Source organism: Neocloeon triangulifer, unplaced genomic scaffold, assembly GCF_031216515.1.
Source record: "Neocloeon triangulifer isolate White Clay Creek 2 clone unplaced genomic scaffold, ASM3121651v1 ptg000011l, whole genome shotgun sequence".
NCBI lineage: Eukaryota > Metazoa > Arthropoda > Insecta > Ephemeroptera > Baetidae > Neocloeon > Neocloeon triangulifer.
The window spans coordinates 192,517-213,241 of NW_026775553.1; the positions used below are offsets into that span (position 1 = coordinate 192,517).

Sequence of the window (20,725 nt, forward strand, 5' to 3'; positions counted from 1 at the left end):
ACCACCCTGCACCACGTTATGTACAAAAAGAGGTCCGTTGACAAAATTTACTGGGCCCCGGAGGCCTACCTGGAAAATATGGACCGAGGGCTGAACGGTATAAAAGACCTAATCCAGGCAAATGGACTAACTGACATCTGGATGCCCCCGATCCTCTGCGGCTGCGACCGCCTCCAATGGTCGGTCGTGTCCAGATGGCTACTGGACAAGTTGGCTGACTGCCCACACCGAGTGACACTCCATGTCGTAAGCCTGCCACGCGACGCACCCCCAGCGCTCCCGAACGCTGCTGAAAGACCAACCCAGGAAGCGCAACACCAAGAGGAGCCACAGCAGGAGACTACAAAAATCCAGGCGCAACCAAAGAAGACGAGGCCTCCATCCACTCCGAGTGAGCCCCGACAGACGAGAAGCCGTGCCGGCTCCTCCGGAAACGCCACGAAGAATTTTTGAAAACTCCTCGCCCTCGCCCTGCAGGACGACCTGAGGGCACCACCGGTATTAGAATATTATTTTGGAATTCAGAGGGATTAAAAAATGCATTGGAAAAAAGTGAAAATAACTTTACCTGTGACTATGATATTATGATTTTTGCTGAAACATTTCTAGGAAAACACTTTCAAATACCGGGGTTTTATGCTAAACATATATTTGGGACTAGAAATAAAAATAATGCAATCCGGCGAGGAGTTAGCATCTATTATAACAATAAGGCTGGAAAATTAAAAAAGCATACAGCGACTGATAAAATTCTAACTTTACAATTTGAGCACTTCACAGTAATTGGAGCATATTTTGAGCCAGACTTGAAAAGTATTGATGTTTGTGAATTACTTTTGGAATGCTTTTTGTCACTCGAGAGTTTGGAAAATGTAATTTTAACAGGAGATTTTAATTGTCGAATTGACAATGGCTCAAGCAAAGGGGAAGACCTCCTCGAAGTCACTGATTGGAACGAATTAATTTTGGCGAACAAACTACCGGCTCAATTTACTTACATTTCGGGCACGGGGGGCAGTACAATCGACTTAATTTTTGCTGGGAAATCCATTAACTTAAAAAATTTCAAAATCATCCCCACGACTGTTCGTAAACACCAGCAAATATCAGTGACTTGCGAAATTAAAAACTTAAGTGAATCCGATATAACAAGAGAAAGGCCGGTCAAAATAGACGAAAATTTACTGTCTGAATTATTTGAAAACCGCTACAAATTACTTTTCAATAAAGCCCTAGAGGATAAAAATATCAATCAATTTTACGAGCTCATTCAGTGCTTAATTAAAGAGTCAAGTAGAGCAAAGCGCCACTTTAAAAGAAAGGGGAAGGAATGGTTTGACAATGAATGTAAAATATCAAGAGCCGAATATCTGGGTTTTCGGAGGGAGGTGCTGAGAAATTGGTCCGAAGTAGAAAAACGGCTGGGTCTTTATGTGGCCAGCTTGCTTAGGAGGGATTACTTGGCTCTCATTAAACGCAAAAAGGCACAATTCTATAAAAGGCACGAGGAGAAAATTTTGAAGGAGGCCGAGAAAGCCTGTTACAAAATCCAAAATCTCACAAAGGATAAAATCACAAATGAAAACCAAATTCCACTCCCAAACTGGGTCGCATTCTATGAAGGCATTTTTAATAAAAACGACCCAAATATAAATCAGATAAAATTTTGTGAGATTATTAGTAAAGCGGCCAAAAGTGAGGAAATTTTTACCCCTTTTCTTGAAGAAGAAATATCCCTCGCTATCAAAAAACTAAAATCCAACAAAAGTCCTGGGCCAGATAAAATCACAAATGAAAATATTAAATCAATGGCACCTGTCCTACTCCCATATTTAAAATCATTTTTTAACTTGTGCTTAGAAAAAATGGAGATTCCGGAAGGATGGACAGTCTCAGGCATGAAACTCCTCTATAAACAAAAAGGAGAGAGAGAGGATATGAATTCCTACAGGGGGATTGCAGTGAGCAACTCTCTCCTTAATTTGTTGGAACGAGCACTTTACGCCAGGATTTACTCGGAGACCGCGCATATTATACCTGATAATCAATATGGGTTCCGTCCTGGTCGGTCAACAATAAAAGCAATTGATAAATTAATTGGTGAAATTGAATCAGCACAAAAGGAGGGCTCCCCTATCTATGTGTTTTTCCTTGACATTAAAAAGGCGTTTGATACTTGCAGTAGAGAAAAGGTGTTCGAAAATCTGGTGGCCAATTCAAACTTGTCCAAGCAAGAGCTCCTCCTCACTGCTGAACTTCTCAAAATAAATTATTATGTCATCGATGACGGAGTGGGCAAGTCCGAGAAAATCTCACAAACCGAGGGCCTTAAACAGGGCTCTGTATTATCACCCCTTTTCTTTAACATCTCCAACCACGACATAAATGAGGCCATTAAACATCTGAGGGACTTGATGCTCATTTCATATGCGGATGACACTGCCTTGGCTAGTCGTGATTTAAATATCATCAAACAGGCAATCATAGCGGTGATTGCTTATTTTAAAGAAAGAAACCTCGTCTTAAATCTTGAAAAATGTAAAATCATGAAATTCACAAAAACCGGAAAGGGCCGTCCGAAGAAAACAGACGAGCTCCAAATTGACGGAAAGAAAATAGAATTTGTAAATAATTTCAATTATTTGGGTGTAACTTTTCAACCATCAGGGTTAACTTTTAGCAAACATATTGAAAGGAGAAAGAAAATTGCAATGTTCGCCACCTACGACATCCCTCAACTGAATAAGTTGTCAATAGAAACGGGGCTAAAATTATATAACTTAAAAATTGCACCAATCTTGTCATATGGAATTGAGTCAATTTGGAAATTTCTGAGCAAAGAAGACTTCCACCTACTGGAAAAAGGAAAGGCCTGTTTCATTCGGAAACTCCTCTCGGTGGACAAAAGTACTCGCTCCAGATTCACCTATTCTCTGGTTAACTGTAAATTATTTGTTGAGGAACTGAAGCAAAGATTTAATCTGTGTGCCACACCAGCCTTTTCTGCTTTTTATAATGAGAGAATGAAAGAATTGGAAAACCTCCCCGGGGAATATTTCACATTAGATGCATTCCAAAATGATGAATGGAAAGAGGCACAATTTAAATTAAGGCATGTTTATACGAGATTTGCATGTCACGGTTTTCATCACCTGATTTGTAAAAATAAAAAATATCACTTAAAAATTGATGATAAATGTGTATGTGAATTATGTGACAATCCGTGTGACCGATACCACCTGAAGAAATGCCCAGCACGAGTGAAATCTCTTGTGGACTATGCGAAAATGAAGAAGTTATAACCACAATTTCCTTATACTATTTCTATTCCTTTATACTTAAAAATTGTAAAAGTGTGCTTTAACATGTATGTATGATGAATACTCATTGAGTAATAAACAAACTTTCAATCAATCATATATATATATATATATATATATATATATATATATATATATATATATATATATATATATACACATATATATATATACATATATATATATATATATATATATATATATATATATATATATATATTTCCGATATATTGCTTACAATCTTACAATCCTATCCTAAATGACACTAAATGAATAAAAAGGTAAAAAAAATTATTTTTTTAAAATAGTTCAACATATATTTTTCTGATGATTTCCATCGTGGAAATTTTCATTTTCAAAAATATCATTCATTTTTAATCATTTTTGTTTAATTGTCAATCTAAAACCAAATAACATTAGACAATAAAATAGCACTTTTTTCCATTGTTGGTCACTGATTGGTTGATTCACTGTGACGTCACAGCGTGGAAAACAACGCAAAAACGCATGTTGTCCAATTTCCACCTTACATATTTACATATTATATTTTCTATTCAAAGTGCCAATATAATAATTTTAGAGTATAGGCACGACCAGTTCGGTGCGCTTTTGCTGGTGCGGGGTGGAGGGGGAGGGGAGGCGATGGCGATGGAGGGCCACGCCCCCTTCTCAGAACCAAAACAAACTGCGATGGATCACGAAGAGCAGGAGATTCGGCGAGTCCTTTTGATTTGAGGTTGGTTTTTATCTCGATCTGTTTTCTCTCAACGCGAGTTTTGACACGAATATTTTTCCTTTGTTGCAGTTCCACCTCTCGTCCGTACGTATGATGAGAATTCTCATCTTTTTTAAAAAACTAATCCGCGTCAATCTCGTTTCAGACATGAGTTTGGCCTGCGAATCGAGGAGGAATGTCTCGGTCGGCCGCTGCAGATCGAACCTACACGCGATTCCACGACGACAGTGAGTTCCGCACCATTCTCCACAGATAATTATGCAAATTATCTTGCTTCAGGTTCGGATCGAACTTGCAATAAAATCGATCCCAACCGTGGGCGTTTCTGCTTTTATGTGATTATTGACTTTGGTGTTTTTCGGCAGGGCCGAGCGACGAGCCGGTGATTTCGGCCGGCATGGAGGAGTTTGACGAGATCCTGCAGCAGGAGTTGGCAACCAACGAGGCGGCATCGATCGCCCCCCACCCTCCGCAGCCGCACCCCGACCTCTGGGAGATGAACTACCACGAGGCCGCCATCTTCCTGCACGTGCGTCCTTTGACCTGCCTACGCTGACCTCGGTCTGACCTTTGCTTGCTTGCAGGAGGGCGAGAACAACGAGAAGTTTGACTCGCACCCTAAGAACCCTGAGGCCCTGCCCGCCTACCTGATGGTGCACAGCTCGTGGTACCACGGCCTCGACCTCGCCGCCTCTATCGTCCTGCTCGCCCTCGCCCTCGTCGAGCCCCCGGCGGGGCCCCTCTTCCAGGTCTTTGAAGAATACCTTTTGAATTTTAAATTATTCTAAACCCATTCCGTTGAATGAACCTGAAAAGGTTGCTCAATTTTGAGTTCTTTTGGAATCATATTGGAAGGAATCAGAAGAAATAATTATTCCATTTCTTCTTTGATTTTTCAAGTTAATCTAAAGGCAGTTTTTTTAATTTCCAAAGCGATTGTAAAAAGGTTTATCAAAATTTATTAAATTACAAAGAATAAAATCAGGGAGCACTAGGTCATGGAAATTCTGTTCCTTAGTTTAAATCGTGTTTTTGAAAAGTTTCCTAACAATTATATTCCTCGGATCAAGTGGAAAAATCAAGTGGATTGAGGTTGGAATTGAGAGTTTCTGCTGAATTGTGAATTTAAATTGGCGATTCCAGCTGCCGATCTTTGTGCACGGCGCCATCGAGTTGGTGGCCCTGACCATCATCGGCATTGAGCAGGCCATGAAGTTCCGGTGGCTGGGGTGGAAACCATTCTTCAAGCACAAGCGCACCACCATCAAGGGGGTGGCGCTGGTGACCATGGTGGTGGAGGCGTGCGTGGTCCTCGTGCGCCAGTCCTCCCACTTCAGGGTCACCAGGGCCATGCGCCCCATATTCCTCATGGACAACCACCACTGCGGCGGCGTCCGACGCTTCATCAGACAGGTCCGTTTCCAATCGAAAGCGTTTTGTCCCTGAAAAATTCATGCCAGTTCTGACCCTTGAAAGGTGGCGTGCTTTTTATTTTTTGTAGTAATTTTTCTATTCCTTGCTTAAACGTATAACCAACGCCAATGGATAGGAAATTTAATTAGCTTTCAAAACCTTACAAATGAAGTTTTTCTTAATTTAGACGATTTTCTGTGTCAAAAATTTAGATTGTTTGAAAATGAGTAAAATTTTGGTTTTTTTCGGAAAACATCAGGAAAACATTTCAGAGAAAATCGTTTCGGACAAAACTTATAGAAAATTTAATTTTGCATGCATTTTGTATAAAACATTATCTTCTAAATAAAAAAAAAGCAGAAGTTTGAAGCGGAAAGTTTGTAAAATGAGGAATTCTTCTCAAATAGGTAAATTTTAATCAGAAAACCTCATTTTCAACTTTTCTGCTGTTATAACTTTTGTCGCTTTGGGTTTAGATGAAAATGTTAATTACTTCAAGCGGGCAAAATTAAATTTGCTGCAAATTTTGTTTGAAAAAATGTTTTCCGGAAGAGCTAGAACTTAAAATCCAATAAAAATGACAAAAACTTGACATTTGTTCAAACTGGTTCAAACAATTAAAATTTTCGATGCCAAAATTATCTTATTTAAGTTAACACTGAATTTTCAAAAATTAAATATTTAAAATATTATTTTAGGTCTTTAAATCCGTAATTTTAACTTTTGACTTGTTTTAATATTCCATTTAATTGTTGTGGCAGAGTTGTGGATCATATTGATATTGCATAAATTCTGAACTATTCTTAAGTCAATTGAAAATAAAATGGTGAAACTTTTGTTTTAGATTTTCCAGTCGCTGCCGCCGATCGTGGACATGCTGGGTCTGCTGATGGTGATCGTGGCGCTGTACTCGCTGCTCGCCTTTTTCCTCTTCGGGCTTGACCCCGACGACCCCTACTTCCGCTCGCTGCCCGACGCCTTCGTCAACCTCTTCGTCCTCCTCACCACCGCCAAGTACTCTTTCCTTTCCCCTTTGAAAGAACAGTTCAATAAAAAACCTTCCTTGCAGCTTCCCGGACGTGATGATGCCTGCGTACGCCAGGTCCAGGTGGAACTCGATCTTCTTTGTCTCCTACCTCTCCATCGTCCTCTACCTTCTCATGAACCTGGTATGAACCTTTATTGTCACGACTTTCATCCCCAAAATTTAGCTCAAAATACATTCAAGATTCTTCTAAATGAATGGGGAAATAATTTAGGATCCTCATTTTTTTATTTTATTTTATAAAGTACAAATTAATAGGAAAAGTGGAAGTTTTTATATGAAATCCACCCTCTTCATTAAATCAGAGGGTTGAAGCTGTTTAAGTTGGTTTATAATTTACTGTAGATTATTAAAAATTACATCATATAACTGAATTCTCAATTTGACTTGAATATAAATTGGTTTTATCAACAATTGTGGTCGATTTGTGTTTAGTTGCTGGCGGTGGTGTACGAGGCGTTCACGTCGATCGAGCGCGACAAGTTCCGCAAACTGCTGCTGCACAAGCGTGAGGCGGTCAAGAGGGCGTTCACCCTGCTCGCCGAACCCGCCGCCGACCAACCCAGCGTCTCTCTTGTCCGCTTTGCCGGACTCATGAAGTACTTCAGGCCCAAGAAAAGTAACTTGTTTTTTAATATTTTTTTTTTTTCTTTGCTTCATGATAAGAGTTGTTTTAGTGTTTTGTTGACAGGAAATGTAAGTCCTTAAATTTTTGATGGAAAGTTTACTTATTTTTTCTCCTATTCGGCGCATCTTCATTTTTAGCGCAGAACACAAACTTTATTGTTGGCATTCAAAGGTTTTTAGGCAAAAGAAATTCTCCAAACATAAAAGAGCCTAAAAATTGAAAGTTAATTTGTTCATGTCGCGAATTTGCTGCAACATTTTTTTGGATCGCAGGTTTCCGGGACGTGCTGCTGACGTTCAAGTTCCTGGACGGGGAGGGTCGGGGGCGGGTAACGCTGAGCGAGCTGATGGACGTGTACAACGCGGCGTCGCTGCGCTGGACGTGCCGCGAGCCCAAGCAGCCGTGGTTCGCCGTGTCCCGATCGCCCGCCCGCCTCCTCGGCAAGCTCTCGGTCCGTCTCTTCGAGTTCCGCCACTTTGAGACCCTCGTTTGTAAGTTTTGTTTGGGCATATTTGGGCTATTTTTAATTTTCGAAACTTCACATGGTGGGCATTTTGAGGGAGACCCGCATTGCTCATAATTTCAGTTGTCCTAAATGTTCAAAAACTCATTTGTCCTAAAAATTTTCATCCTAAAATTTTTGTCCTAAAATTGTTTTTCATTTCTCCTAAATGCATTTGTCCGAAAATTTATTTGTACTAAATCTTGTAAGATGGCACCTGGATGCAAACTGCAACTACTGGCGCGTGACTTATTGTCAGTGAACAAGCCCACACACTATTTTTGGTCTTCCTTTTTATAGAAGATTTCAATGTAGCCGGATTAATAAAGAGCGTTGAAAGTTGAAGGTAATCAACTTTTAATTTATTTCTCATATTTAGCAAAAATGTTTTGGAGTAGAAAATGAAAGTTTTTTAATGTTGAAAAATCTAAGAAAAAAAAATAAGATCACATTTTATTCCTTTATTTCGATCGTACATAGAAGTTGTTTGAAAATAGTTACATTTTTTGTTAAATTGATAAAAAGAGCTATTCAATAATATATTTTCATTGGTTTAGCCAACAAATGATTAGTCAGAAAGATAAAATAAAATTTATGAATAGAAAAAATAATTTTAAATCCCAAGGATTTTAATTTTCATTCAAGTTTATTGATTCTAATTTTTTTTTTCATTTTTATGAATTAGAAATTTATTGGCATTTTCTCCCTGTTTCTTTCTTTGCAGAGCATTGATTGAATTTTACCAGCAATAAAACCTTTTAAGATTTTCAAATTTTTAGGACACTTATTTTTAGGACACTTGAAATTTAGGACAAATGATATGAAAAATTTAGGACAATTTATTTTAGGACCTTTGATTTTAGGACAAATGACGAATTCAGTTTTAGGACAAATGATTTTAGGACAAATAACGGCGACTCCATTTTGACGGCAAATTTTACATTTCCGGTCTAGTCCGATGACCTATGACCTTACACTTCATACTAAATAATTAGTCCATCTAATGCCCTTCAAGACTGCCATTGAACTTTTTATCCTATCTCTAACAGAATCTGAGAAATTTAAAATTTTTCAAAACACTTTTCATAAATTCAAACTGCACCTGGATATTTGGAAAATTTTCCAGGAATCATTTGGGGAAAAAATGAGCCAAATTTCATCAAATGCCAAGAGTGTCTATTGAAAAACTGCATTTATTCAAAACAAATTCTTGGCAATTTTCTATTGCAGTGGTTTCCATTTCGGCCAATGTGCTGCTGATGGCGTTCAGGGTCGTTCGGACCGAGGACAGCGAGCGTCTCGAGCACTCGGCCCTTTCGCTCGTCGCCTCCTGGGACACCTTCCTCTTTGCCACGCGTAAGTCTGAAAAAATTCCTGATTTCTTTTGCGCGAACAATTCAAATTTGTGATTGTTCGCTTAAAATCAGTAGTTAAAATCAGGGCAGGTGGAGGGGGGTTGATTTTTGGAGGGAGAATCGTTTTGAATAATTTTGGAATTATAGATTTTTTGGCGCTAATGTCGTTTTTGCTTTCAGTTTTCAGCGTGGAGGCGGTGGTGCGGTGCTGCGCGCTGGGCGCGTCGCGCTACCTGGCGTCAGGGTGGAACTGCTACGACTTGGCGGCGACCGTGGCGCTGTGGGTGGCGGTGATGGGGGTGCGCGCGCGGCCGCAGCAGCTGGCCTTCCTGGTGCTGGCGCGGCCGCTGCGGCTCATGCGCCTCTTCAAGGTCAAGAAGCGGTTCCGCGACGTGTTCGGCACTTTGCTGCTGCTCATGCCCCTCATGAGCTCTGCCGCCCTCGTCATGCTGCTCCTCTACTACTTCTTCGCCGTTGTCGGCATGGAACTCTTTGCCTCCTTTCCCATGAAAAACTGCTGCCTGTGAGTTCATCTGTAGGGACTTTGTTTAAAGAAACCATCATTTTGGGCTCCGCACATGTTTGAGGGATTGTTTACCAAATTTCGAACCCAAATTATATCACTTTATTTTTATGGGACATTTTAAAAACAAAACGTTCATAAGTGCAACCAGGAATGATAGAGGGATAAAAATTTAAACTGGACTCAATTCTTCTTGCCGAATAACTGTTCTATTGACTTAATAACTACAGGTCAAAGGTCAACGTCACTTTGCTGTGATTTTTTTTTAGTTGAAATTGTTATATGTAGATTTGTACACTTTTTAAATTTGTAAAAAAAATGTCCCAACTAAATATGGAATTTGCATAGTTTTTCAAAAATAATTCCTTTTTTAAAAGTCGACAAACATTATGTGTGAAACTCAATACGATTGGTTTCCTCCAATTCCTCCAATTTAATTTTTTCCAACAAAATGTCATCATCCTATATGAGATTTTTCTTTGAACTTGGGCAGGAACTCGACGGTTGAGGCGTATTACCGTGACAAGGCGGAGGGCGGCGTCGGGCTCTACTACCTCAACTCGTTCTCCGACCTGCTCAGCAGCGGGGTGGTCCTCTTTGAGCTGACCGTGGTCAACAACTGGCACGTCACCATGGAGGGCTACGCCGTCGCCAGCAAAAACGCCTTCAGCCGCCTCTACTTCATGACCTTCTACCTCGTCACCATGGTCAGTTCAAATTGGTTGATTGTGTGTTTTCAAAATCAAATTAAATTTAAATCTTTCTTAAGAAACTATTTTTAATCAAGTTCAAGTAATTCTCACGTAGACGAGTTCAGAGACATGCTTCAAAAAGAATTTTAATCCTAATGAGTACTTCAAATGTTACAGCAGCGGCCATTGTTTCCAAGATTTCTGCCAATGCAAATTTTACCATAAATTATTCAAATAACGTCAAAAATGGGTGTCGTGCCTATAAATGAAACCGTCTTTGTTGGTTCATTAAAAATATGGCAGAAAGTCGGGCAAAATAGTCTGTGGGTAAAAAATGTGTTTCCGAATTTGGCTAATTTCAATATTAAAACGTTTTCTGCATACAAAGTCACATCTTGTTAAAAAAAAAACACGCAAATACTTTTAGATTTTTGGAAACTTTGCCACAGTTAAATTTTGACTTTGCTCAAGGTGGTGCTGACGATCGTGGTGGCGTCGATTTTAGGCGCTTTCCGCTTCCGCATCCAGTACAAGGAGCAGACCAGCAAGGAAGAAGGTGCGCTACATTTTTTTACTCAAATTTCTTTAAATTTTTGATTTGCAGAGCGGCGGATGCTGTCTGTGGACGTGCACCTGCACTGGGAGGAACTGAGCGCGTGGTTGCCCCACGTGCCCCCAACCCTTTTTGCCGAGCAAATCGGCCTCGACATCAAAGCCCAGGTGAGACGAGCAGGATTTTTTTTCTTAAATTGCAAAATTTGACGCGATTTGCAGGGCAGCACGTCCTTCCTGGGCACAAGGGCGCGCACCACCGAGGTCCTGCAGAAGAAGATGTACAAAGAGGACGTGGCGCGGTGGCTGGCCGAGGAGCACTCGGCAGCCACGCCCAACAGCAGGTCCGGTTGTTCCTCTGAATTTACTCATTTTGTACAATTTAAGCAACTTATTATTATTATTATTTATTCTTCTCTTGCAGACTTTTGTCCGAGAGTTGGAGCAACAACCCTGGCAGGCATTGAGGGCAGCTGAATATCCGTCGACTTAAAGTTTTAATTGTTGAATCGAATATTTTATCGAGCTGTTTCAAAGTGGGCCATATCAGAGCTTTTATTTTTGTGCAATTTTACCAGAGTATTTTTTGTTTGTTGAAGAGAAATTTTACTAGGCTGGATATTTTATTTACTTAGACTGCAAATATATTTGTATAATGAAAAGAGAGAAATCACAAGTAGGATAATGACAATATATTTCAATAATTAACTTTCTTCGTTTCATTTCCTTGCAAACATTACAATAAGTCCATCAAATGAGCAGGGTTTTGCTTTAATAGTGATGAAACTGGAACTAGAGTTGCATTTGGACATTTATTGGTACAATTAAATAATGTTTATCACACACATTATCACACACACAATATTTTATGGCAGATAACACATACTTGTGATCACAAACACTTAAATTAAGTTTACGATGAACAAATATGAAATAACTGAAACATAAACATCAAATAAAAATCAACAGCTTGTTGAAAATTATCTCAAACAAAATATTAATTTGGATTTTTGCATTAAACAAAATAAATTCGTTTCTGAATAATGCTTTAGATGGAAAAAAAATTAATTGAGATTAGCGTTGAATTTGAGGGTTTTACGTGGCCAGGGGGGCGGCAGGGGGCCGTTCGTCGGGGCTTTCCTGCTCGGAGTGGTCCTCGTCGGGGGAGACCCTGATGGCCTCATACCAGCGGTTGGTCAGGTCGGTCATCTGCGAGCGGCAGTCCTTGAGCTCCTGCTGCGTGAAGCGGCGCGTGAAGAATGGGATGAAGTACTTGAGGTCCCACCACGCGAATCCCCTGGACCGCCCCAGGAACCCCACCTCCTCCTCCGTCAGCTCCGAGATGTGCTCAGAGTCCAGCGCCTGGCCCTGCAAGTGATCAAAGTGCAACATTGAGCTCACTATTTACCTTTTTCATAAATTGACTGGCTGATTCTGCGCAAAATGAGATTTAAGAAATCCTTATAACAATGAAGGTTAAAATAAAATTTAAAATAATCACCAAAATTGGCTCCCATATTGTTGTAAAGACTAAATTTGACTTTGCCAATAATAATGAGTCCTTAAAAAGAAATCTGCCACTAAAAAAGCACTTTTTTTCTCTAAAAAATCATTTGTTTGTGAAGGAACCAATAAACCAAATTTTAACCAAAATCGGAGGACCCAAACCGAGATTGTCATTAAAAAAGAACTGTTGCAATTTTAGCCCTGTGGTGCATTAATTATATTTAGCTATAAAAATTACAGGCTGCTAAGTACCATTTCACGCGTCTTGCTGATGATGACATCCTTGGAACGGCTCCTTCGACGCCGCCGCCGGCCGCTTCTCTTTGCCTGCAGGAACTGCAAACAATGTTTTTCAATAATTTTTCAAATATAATTGAAACTTTAATTCAAGAATACACTGGTTATAAAAATTGTGATGGTTTTGAATTGAAAAATTTGGTTCACACCAATTCTTGATTATACCTTCATGAGGGGCATGGTGGAGCCGCCAAAGAAGAGGGTGGTGACCAGCACAATGATCAGAGTGGTGGTCACAATCACCGAGCGGCACTCCTCCCCAAACTCCAGATGCAGCGCCAGGGCGTACGCAATCGCACCCCTCAACCCTACAAGAGTCATCAAACCAAAGTTTAAAACCTTTGCATTAGTGAAACATATTTTCCAATTAATGTCCTCAGGACCTTTGCAGGAATTGGTTTCAGTAAACCAAATATTTTGACTTTCACGTGTTTTTTTAATAATTTTGCCTCCCCGTATATATGCTAGAGTAATAAAATTTCAACTCTTGTTAAACAATTTTTCTGCCGACACCAAAGCTTTAGGTCAATGGACAAGGTCACTTTTAGGCAATCGCTATGATTAAAAAACCCTGAAATAAAGACCATTTCAGTTTAAATTTTTCTCAGTATTCTCAAATATATTAAAATAATCCAAATTGACACTTGTTTTAATGCACCTGATCACGTGAAAAAGGAGGCAAAAATGAAGAAAAGAATCTCTTTTTAAAAGCACAGAATTACTGAGAAGCTCAAGATGATTGGTTTCTCAAACAAATTCCTCCATCGTAGTAAAAAGGTTTGAATGAATAATTTAGATTTTGTTACCGCTGAACCACATGATGAACATCATCTTGGGGGTGATTTTGTGTTCGCGGAAGCGGTTGACAAGGGCGGCGAGGGGGAAGATGTTGAGGGCGCGGCCGAGCAGGCAGAAGAGGAGCGCCCAGACGACGAGGGCCGGCTCGAGACGGTGCCGGAAGCTGAAGATGGCGAGGCCCAGGTAGGCGAACACGCACGTCTCCGCGATCAGCGCCAGCGTGCGCATCGTCTGCTGCATCGTGATCTGCGTCACCGTCGACAGGTTGAAGTGCGTGTAGTGCGACATCACGATCCCGCAGAACAAGATCGCCATGATTCCTGCAACAATTCAACCGAAAATGCAATTCGTCAAGAACAATCGACTTGAAAGCCAGGTTTATAAAGGCACCTTTTTTTTTAATCGGCCACACTTTTGGCAAGGGTCAACCGATTTGAATGAAATTTGGCAGGTCGGTTGCTCTTAGGGTGTAAACAAATAGTTTAGAAGGATTTTTGAAAATTCTCAAAATTGCCTATTTTACAGGGGCTCAAAGTTGCTGATTTTGAAAAATGGCGTTTTCAAAAATCGAAAATATCTCAGCTCCTGTTGCAGATAGCGCATAAGTTTATATAAGCAAAATTATAGGGAATTAGACGCCCTACAACTTTGCTATAGTGACCAAGGTCGTAGGTCAAACCTGAAGGTCATTTATTTTTTGGTCATTTTTTTCAGGCTCTACCAAAGTACCAAGGCAATAAATTTTTTTGATTCCAAAATAGCCAAAAGTTGCTCCAGTTAGTAATAAACAACATATCAAAATTTGGTGATACTTATATTTTTCGTTTTTGAGATATTCCGGATCAAAGGGCAAAAAACGTGGTTTTCCGAGCGTTTTTTTTGCAAAATTTATTTTAAACCTCCATAACTTTTTTCCTGTTTGAGTTAGGATTAAATGTATAATGACAAAAAATAATTGCCTTTAATTTTTCTTCCAGATCATGTATCACACATGGTGATCAAGTCACAAAAGGGCATTGACCCCATGGTGACCTGTGACCTTTTTGAATTTTTTTACGTGTGTGACACATGGATGGAAAGAGGATGTCAGCAGGAGCATTTTGGTACCCGGATTTTTGTTCTAGCATCAATAGATGTGAAGTTACATCTATTTTTAAATAATTTATTCATCCGATTCCAACTTTTGCTGCACAAAATCTATGATAACTTCACTTGTAATGATGCTAGAACAAAAATCCGGGTACCAAAATGCTCCTGCTGACATCCTCTTTCCATCCATGTGTCACACACGTAAAAAAATTCAAAAAGGTCACAGGTCACCATGGGGTCAATGCCCTTTTGTGACTTGATCACCATGTGTGATACATGATCTGGAAGAAAAATTAAAGGCAATTATTTTTTGTCATTATACATTTAATCCTAACTCAAACAGGAAAAAAGTTATGGAGGTTTAAAATAAATTTTGCACAAAAAACGCTCGGAAAACCACGTTTTTTGCCCTTTGATCCGGAATATCTCAAAAACGAAAAAAATAAGTATCACAAAATTTTGATATGTTGTTTATTACTAACTGGAGCAACTTTTGGCTATTTTGGAATCAAAAAAATTTATTGCCTTGGTACTTTGGTAGAGCCTGAAAAAAATGACCAAAAAATAAATGACCTTCAGGTTTGACCTACGACCTTGGTCACTATAGCAAAGTTGTAGGGCGTCTAATTCCCTATAATTTTGCTTATATAAACTTATGCGCTATCTGCAACAGGAGCTGAGATATTTTCGATTTTTGAAAACGCCATTTTTCAAAATCAGCAACTTTGAGCCCCTGTAAAATAGGCAATTTTGAGAATTTTCAAAAATCCTTCTAAACTATTTGTTTACACCCTAAGAGCAACCGACCTGCCAAATTTCATTCAAATCGGTTGACCCTTGCCAAAAGTGTGGCCGATTAAAAAAAAAAGTGCCTAAAAGATCTTAAAGTTGCTGAAATGTCTCTCTGCCGGTTAGAGACACTTTCTTTTAAAATGATTTACCTGAGAGGTGGAGACCCTCGGCGAGGGCGTAGGGCGCGTACGTGAACACGAGCATCATACCGAACTCGAGCGAGGGGTTTTTGCGCAGGTCCGCGTGCTTAAGGAGCAACGCACTGACCAGCGCGAACAACACGCCAATCCCGGCCGACGCGAAGAACATCATGCAAAACCTGCAACGTAATTACTTCATAAATTTTATAACAATTGAAACTGCAATTAAAGTAATAATGTGCTTTTTTGAAATTCAAATCATCATAATTAGGTTGGAAATCTAGCCATGGGGACACAATTGTGGTGACCATTGTTATCCTCGTGATGAGACCTTTCTAACCACGTATCACAGGTTACTTCACTCAAGGTCAAGGGTCAAGGTGACTTTGACCCGCGTTAGCCACAGGTCATTGAGCTTTGTGATTTTAAAATAAATATTTCAAAAATAAAAAGTAGTCGATTTATAGAAAATAATAAATTAATTTAGAAATGAGTGTGAAATAGCCAATTTTTCTAGGAATTTGTTACGAACCTTCCGATTCCGGAGAGGAGGGCCTCACCAGGGGTCATGTGGGCGTCGGCGGAGGCGGACTGGAGGACGGTGGAGGTGAGGACGATGGCGACGGCGTCGTTGAGGATGGACTCGCCGAAGACGAGCATGTTGAGCACCGGGTCGACGTCGAGCGCGTGGAAAATGGCGACCGTGGCGACCGGGTCGACGGCCGAGATGAGCGAGCCGAACGCCAGGCTCTCGACAAAGGTCAGCCGGTAAGCCACCTCCGCCACCCCCAGCATGTAGACTCCTGCCCCCACCACCAGCGCTGACACCAGCGTCCCCAGAATCGCAAAAACCTGCGGAACAAAATTGAATTAAAATTAATCGCAATTCCGGAAGCAGCCGACATGGGACTGGCAGGGGAACCTTTTTGGCCTGATTTATAGACTCCTGGTGACCTGAGCATTCCAGCAATGTGCCACACTTACGTGTTTAGGTCAAATTGAATCTAGTGGTGGGGGGACCTTTCGAGCCAATCAGATCACTCGATTCTTATAATCGCCATTTTATTGGCGTATCCAACAGTGACCTTGACCTTTCAGTTACCAAAATGATCGAACCATGTGGCATATATGCGATGGAAAAACATGGCGAGGTCAAAGGTCACCAGGGTCAAGGACCTTTAGGGACCTAGTCACTAAGTGTGATACATATTCGGATAGGACGTACAAAGAGAGCCATTTTTTAAAATTAGGACTAATGAGCTATCTCACTCGGGAATAAAGTTACAACGGCTCAATCAAATTTTACTACGTAAAAGCTGGGAAAATCATGTTTTTTGCTATTTCAATTTAAATAAATTTAAAAAACGAGGAATACCAATTAATCCATTTTTAACTATCCCATCAAATTGTATGGTCTACAAAATGGCAATCTCAGAATTTTCAAAAAAGTGCCAGCTCACTCACAAATTTTATTTCAAAGGTCATGAAGTCAATGGAAGTGACCTTGACCTGTGACAAACGATTCTGCGCCTCACAGAAACGTTGAAAAGGGCAACAAGACGATTCCAAAACCATCCGGTATTTCTTAGATAGTCCCATGAAGGGAAGCCACAACTGTTTTAAATTTATAAAAATACCATAAATTGAGATTGAATTAAAGCCGATTGTCTCTTGCAATTTTACACAGGATCGAAGTTGTAAAAAATTGAGGAGAAAATTACAAGGATGGAGCCGATGTTCTGGAAAAAGTTGCCCTTGTGAAGGTTGTAGCCGGATTCGAAGATGATGGGTGGGAGGAGGACGAGGAAGAAGGCGGTGGGCGAGAAGGCCTCCTCCTTCTTCCAGTCGGCGATGTTCTGGCTGGACATCATGTTGGTGATGAGGCCGATGAGGGCGCCCAGGAACACGATGACCACGCTCTCGGGCAGGTACTGGAAATGCACCACCAGCATCAGGTGGATCAGCAGGATGCACACGGCCAGCACGCACAGCACGAAGAAGATGGCCATCGAGCTGTTCTTCTCCGCCTCGGACGCCGTCACCTCCAGCGTCCGGTTCGCCCCTGCAAACCAGAATTCGCGATTCAATTCCCAACAATTCAAATCTCGTTGTTCGTACCTTCCGAGTCGGTGGCGCCCGCCATTGCGACCACCAGGGCCAACACGACCAAAACCCTGGAGTCCATCTCGCACAGAATGAACAGAATCTGGCCGAATCCTCAAGTGTTGTCCAAGATTCGCACGGCCATCGTCGACGTCGGCCGATTTTCGCAACGCCAGAAAGCTGCTTGTTATGCCTTGTTCTTGTTGGATTTTCGTCAACTTTGTTTTGGTGCTCGGGTGGGGTGTGCGCAAAGGAGCTGCACTTTGGAGTGAGAAACTCGGCGGAGAATTTAATAAAATCGAAATTTTTAGATGAATGAAATATAAAAAGTATAAATAAACGTTTTTTTTGTCATATTTTCTGCTTACAAAGCTATTTAAAACTTAAAGAGTGCAGAATTTAACATTACTAACTGTAACTCCTTTGTGTACACCCAACCGTTTTCTTTTGGCAAAGAATACGCCAACCAACAAGAACAAGGTGGCACACCTAGCGGCGAGAGCGATAAAGTCCTGGCTTAGCACGACGCCGGGTTAAGCTTTCTGATTGGCGGCTAGCAGTCACGTGAGTCACGTGGTCGGCTCGCAACTCGCAACGCAGACGGCAAGCAGACGGCTTCTTCACCGCTTGAATTTAGCTGCTTATTGCTTCATGCCTTATTATTAATAATTATGCTGTTTTATTTTTAATTTTTATTTATTTATTCATTATCTCCGTATTATTAATAATCTTTAATAACTTATGAAGATTAATATTAATAATGGAGCTAATAAATAATAACAAAATTAATTTAAATTAAAAAACGCTATTCAGATTTATTTTTAAATTTATAAAATTATAAAAATTAAAGAAGTAGAAGTTCACGATCAAAATTAAAATTCATGGTGATTTGAATTTTAATTCGGCTTTACCTCAGTGGGTTTTTGTGAGCTTTTATATTGTTTAAGAAAAAAACAATATCCTGCTCCATATGTTTCGGCTGCGGGCTGCAGCCATAATATTCATGTTCATGAGCTGTGAAATCATTTTGACAAGAATTAGTACAGTAATCAATCTTTTTTTCAAAAATATCATTTTTTTCAATCAAAGTAACAATTTTCCATGAAAAAATTATTTCAAATTACACTTTTTTCACAAAACAATTTTTAAAACAAAATTTGAAATTGAATTTGTAAAAAAACTTAATTTTTGTTAAATTGTAATTTTTTAAAAAAAAAAAATTAATTTTTATAATAATTTTGGTAAGAATATTATAGATTTGTCAAAATGGTTTCACAGCTCATGAATTATGGCTGCAGCTCGCAGCCGAACCACGTAGAGCAGGATATTGTTTATTCTTAATGATTCTTAAAAAATTAAAAATATTCTAAAAACTGATCGAGGAAAGGCCGACTTTAAATTAAAATCGCCATGAAGTACAGTCTTGTTTATAAATTAAAAAGATGTAACCCTGCTCAATGAAAATTGCATAAAAAAAGCTGGGGAAATATTTACACATAAAAGATGACTTAATCTAATCAAATTTTTATGACAATATAGACTTTTTAAAGCCAAAAATATAGTAGTTTTTAAAGATGACGTTTCTGAAAAAAATCAAGGAACGTTAGGTACACAAAATTAAATCTACTCATGGCCTGGTACGATTATCCAATCCTGCGAGGTTAATTAACTCTAATGAAGGTGTATTGAAAAATTGATAATTTTTTTACCTTTTACCTTAGAAATTATTCTTGCATTACATTTATCATCGGGAAGTAGTGTGAAAAATCTTTTTTGTAAGGGTCGCAAAATTAGAAATTAGAATTTCAAATTTTGAGGTGATTTTTTGTATTTGCTTAATATAAATTCTAAAATTCTTATAATTTTTTTTTTATTTCTCGAGAAGAATAAAAAATAATCATTATGGGAGAACACAAAATGATTACTGCAAAATTGTTGGGCGCCAACAAGGAATACGCTGTTGTGCCTGGTCTACACTGCACGGACTTGAGCTTGAAAAATCCAAAAAATATCGATTAATCGAAAAATATCGAGTCCGCCAGTTCCAGCTCAAGTCCATTTAAGAGTTTTCTTTGATTTTCTCGATTTTCTTTCCTTCAAGTCTAGAAATGCACTATTTATCTTATGTAAAATTACTAAAATTTACCTCCGAATGGCCTGGTGACATTTATTATTCGTTTTGGTCGGCCGCCGACTCGAAATTGGCCGAAACGTCAGTCGCCGCTACGCAAGTTTCATTTGGTGGCACCCCCGGCGGCGACACCGTCGGGCGAGAGACACTCGTTTTAATAGACTTTTGCGCCAATGTAATATTTTATTAGAACGCTTCAATTTAAAGTATTCAAGATTTCAGCGTTGATAGATAATTAAAGCAAGTAATTTTTTATATGCTAGTTTTTAATTAATTTTGACTAGGAGCGAAGTTATTTACGTTTCCGCGAGAATTTTGTTTTTTTAATTTTAAAAATAGAAAGCATTTTTTAATAATAAAAACTCTAATTTAAAAATGTTGCCAATTAAATTTCCTACAAATTCTTTCATAGGCCTGATGACGTCAAAATTTTATTTATTTATGTACGGAAGGCTGAAAGTAAAAATATAATTTTTTTACATAGAATTAAATTTTTTAGAATTTTTCGGAGATAGCCAATCGACAGTAAATTTAATTTTGATTTCATGATTCAAATTTCATCAGAAAATATTCAGCCGTTTTTAAGCTGCAGCTTGCTTTCTCATGAGCGCTCTGATGCCGCCCTCGTCTTCAAAAGCAATTTTAGGTGGCATCACATATAACTTTCTCATTATTAAACGGCTGAATATTTTTTGATGAAATTTAAATCAAAAGATCAAAACTAAATTTCCAATCGACTGGCTATCTAAAATAAATTCTAAAAAATTTGATTCTATGTTAAAAAATTATATTTTGACTTTGAGCCTTCCAAACATAAGTAAATAAAATTTTGACGTCAACAGGCCTATGAAAGAATTTGTAGAAAATTTAATTGGCAACATTATTCAATTAGGGTTTTTAATGTTAAAAAATGCTTTCTATTTTTAAAATTAAAAAAACAAAATTCTCGCGGAAACGTTAATAACTTCGCTCCTAGACAAAATTAATTGAAAACTAGAATATGAAAAAATACATGATTTAATTATCTATCAACGCTGAAATTTTAAATACTTTAAATTAACGCGTTATAAAAAAATATTACATTCGTGCAAAAGAATATCAAA

At 39.1% G+C, this 20,725-nt stretch overlaps 2 protein-coding genes across 6 annotated transcripts; one reads left to right on the forward strand and one right to left on the reverse strand.

The window, feature by feature from the left end:
• The first annotated feature begins 3,966 nt into the window (after positions 1 to 3,966).
• On the forward strand, positions 3,967 to 11,475 carry LOC132195953 (two pore calcium channel protein 1-like). Of its 5 annotated transcripts, none has more exons than XM_059618273.1 (17): positions 3,967 to 4,056; positions 4,126 to 4,140; positions 4,202 to 4,283; positions 4,422 to 4,585; positions 4,641 to 4,805; positions 5,200 to 5,469; positions 6,314 to 6,483; positions 6,539 to 6,638; positions 6,950 to 7,133; positions 7,415 to 7,633; positions 8,875 to 9,000; positions 9,180 to 9,522; positions 10,016 to 10,229; positions 10,686 to 10,770; positions 10,819 to 10,934; positions 10,989 to 11,110; positions 11,191 to 11,475. In XM_059618273.1, the coding sequence occupies exons 3-17, from the start codon at positions 4,232 to 4,234 to the stop codon at positions 11,231 to 11,233; spliced, it is 2,373 nt and encodes a 790-aa protein (XP_059474256.1). In that variant the 5' UTR covers positions 3,967 to 4,056; positions 4,126 to 4,140; positions 4,202 to 4,231; the 3' UTR covers positions 11,234 to 11,475. The 5 variants fall into 5 exon arrangements, with proteins under 5 accessions (XP_059474256.1, XP_059474259.1, XP_059474258.1 ...); XM_059618275.1 differs by having other exon boundaries at positions 3,989 to 4,056; positions 4,126 to 4,144; XM_059618276.1 differs by lacking the exon at positions 4,126 to 4,140 and having other exon boundaries at positions 3,978 to 4,056.
• An 83-nt stretch (positions 11,476 to 11,558) lies between these two features.
• On the reverse strand, positions 11,559 to 17,736 carry LOC132195954 (sodium/hydrogen exchanger 8). The gene is made up of 8 exons (XM_059618278.1): positions 17,507 to 17,736; positions 17,110 to 17,450; positions 15,921 to 16,240; positions 15,398 to 15,567; positions 13,376 to 13,687; positions 12,735 to 12,877; positions 12,525 to 12,608; positions 11,559 to 12,134 (listed from the first exon to the last, which is right to left on the reverse strand). The coding sequence occupies exons 1-8, from the start codon at positions 17,571 to 17,573 to the stop codon at positions 11,862 to 11,864; spliced, it is 1,710 nt and encodes a 569-aa protein (XP_059474261.1). The 5' UTR covers positions 17,574 to 17,736; the 3' UTR covers positions 11,559 to 11,861.
• Between the last annotated feature and the right edge of the window lie 2,989 nt (positions 17,737 to 20,725).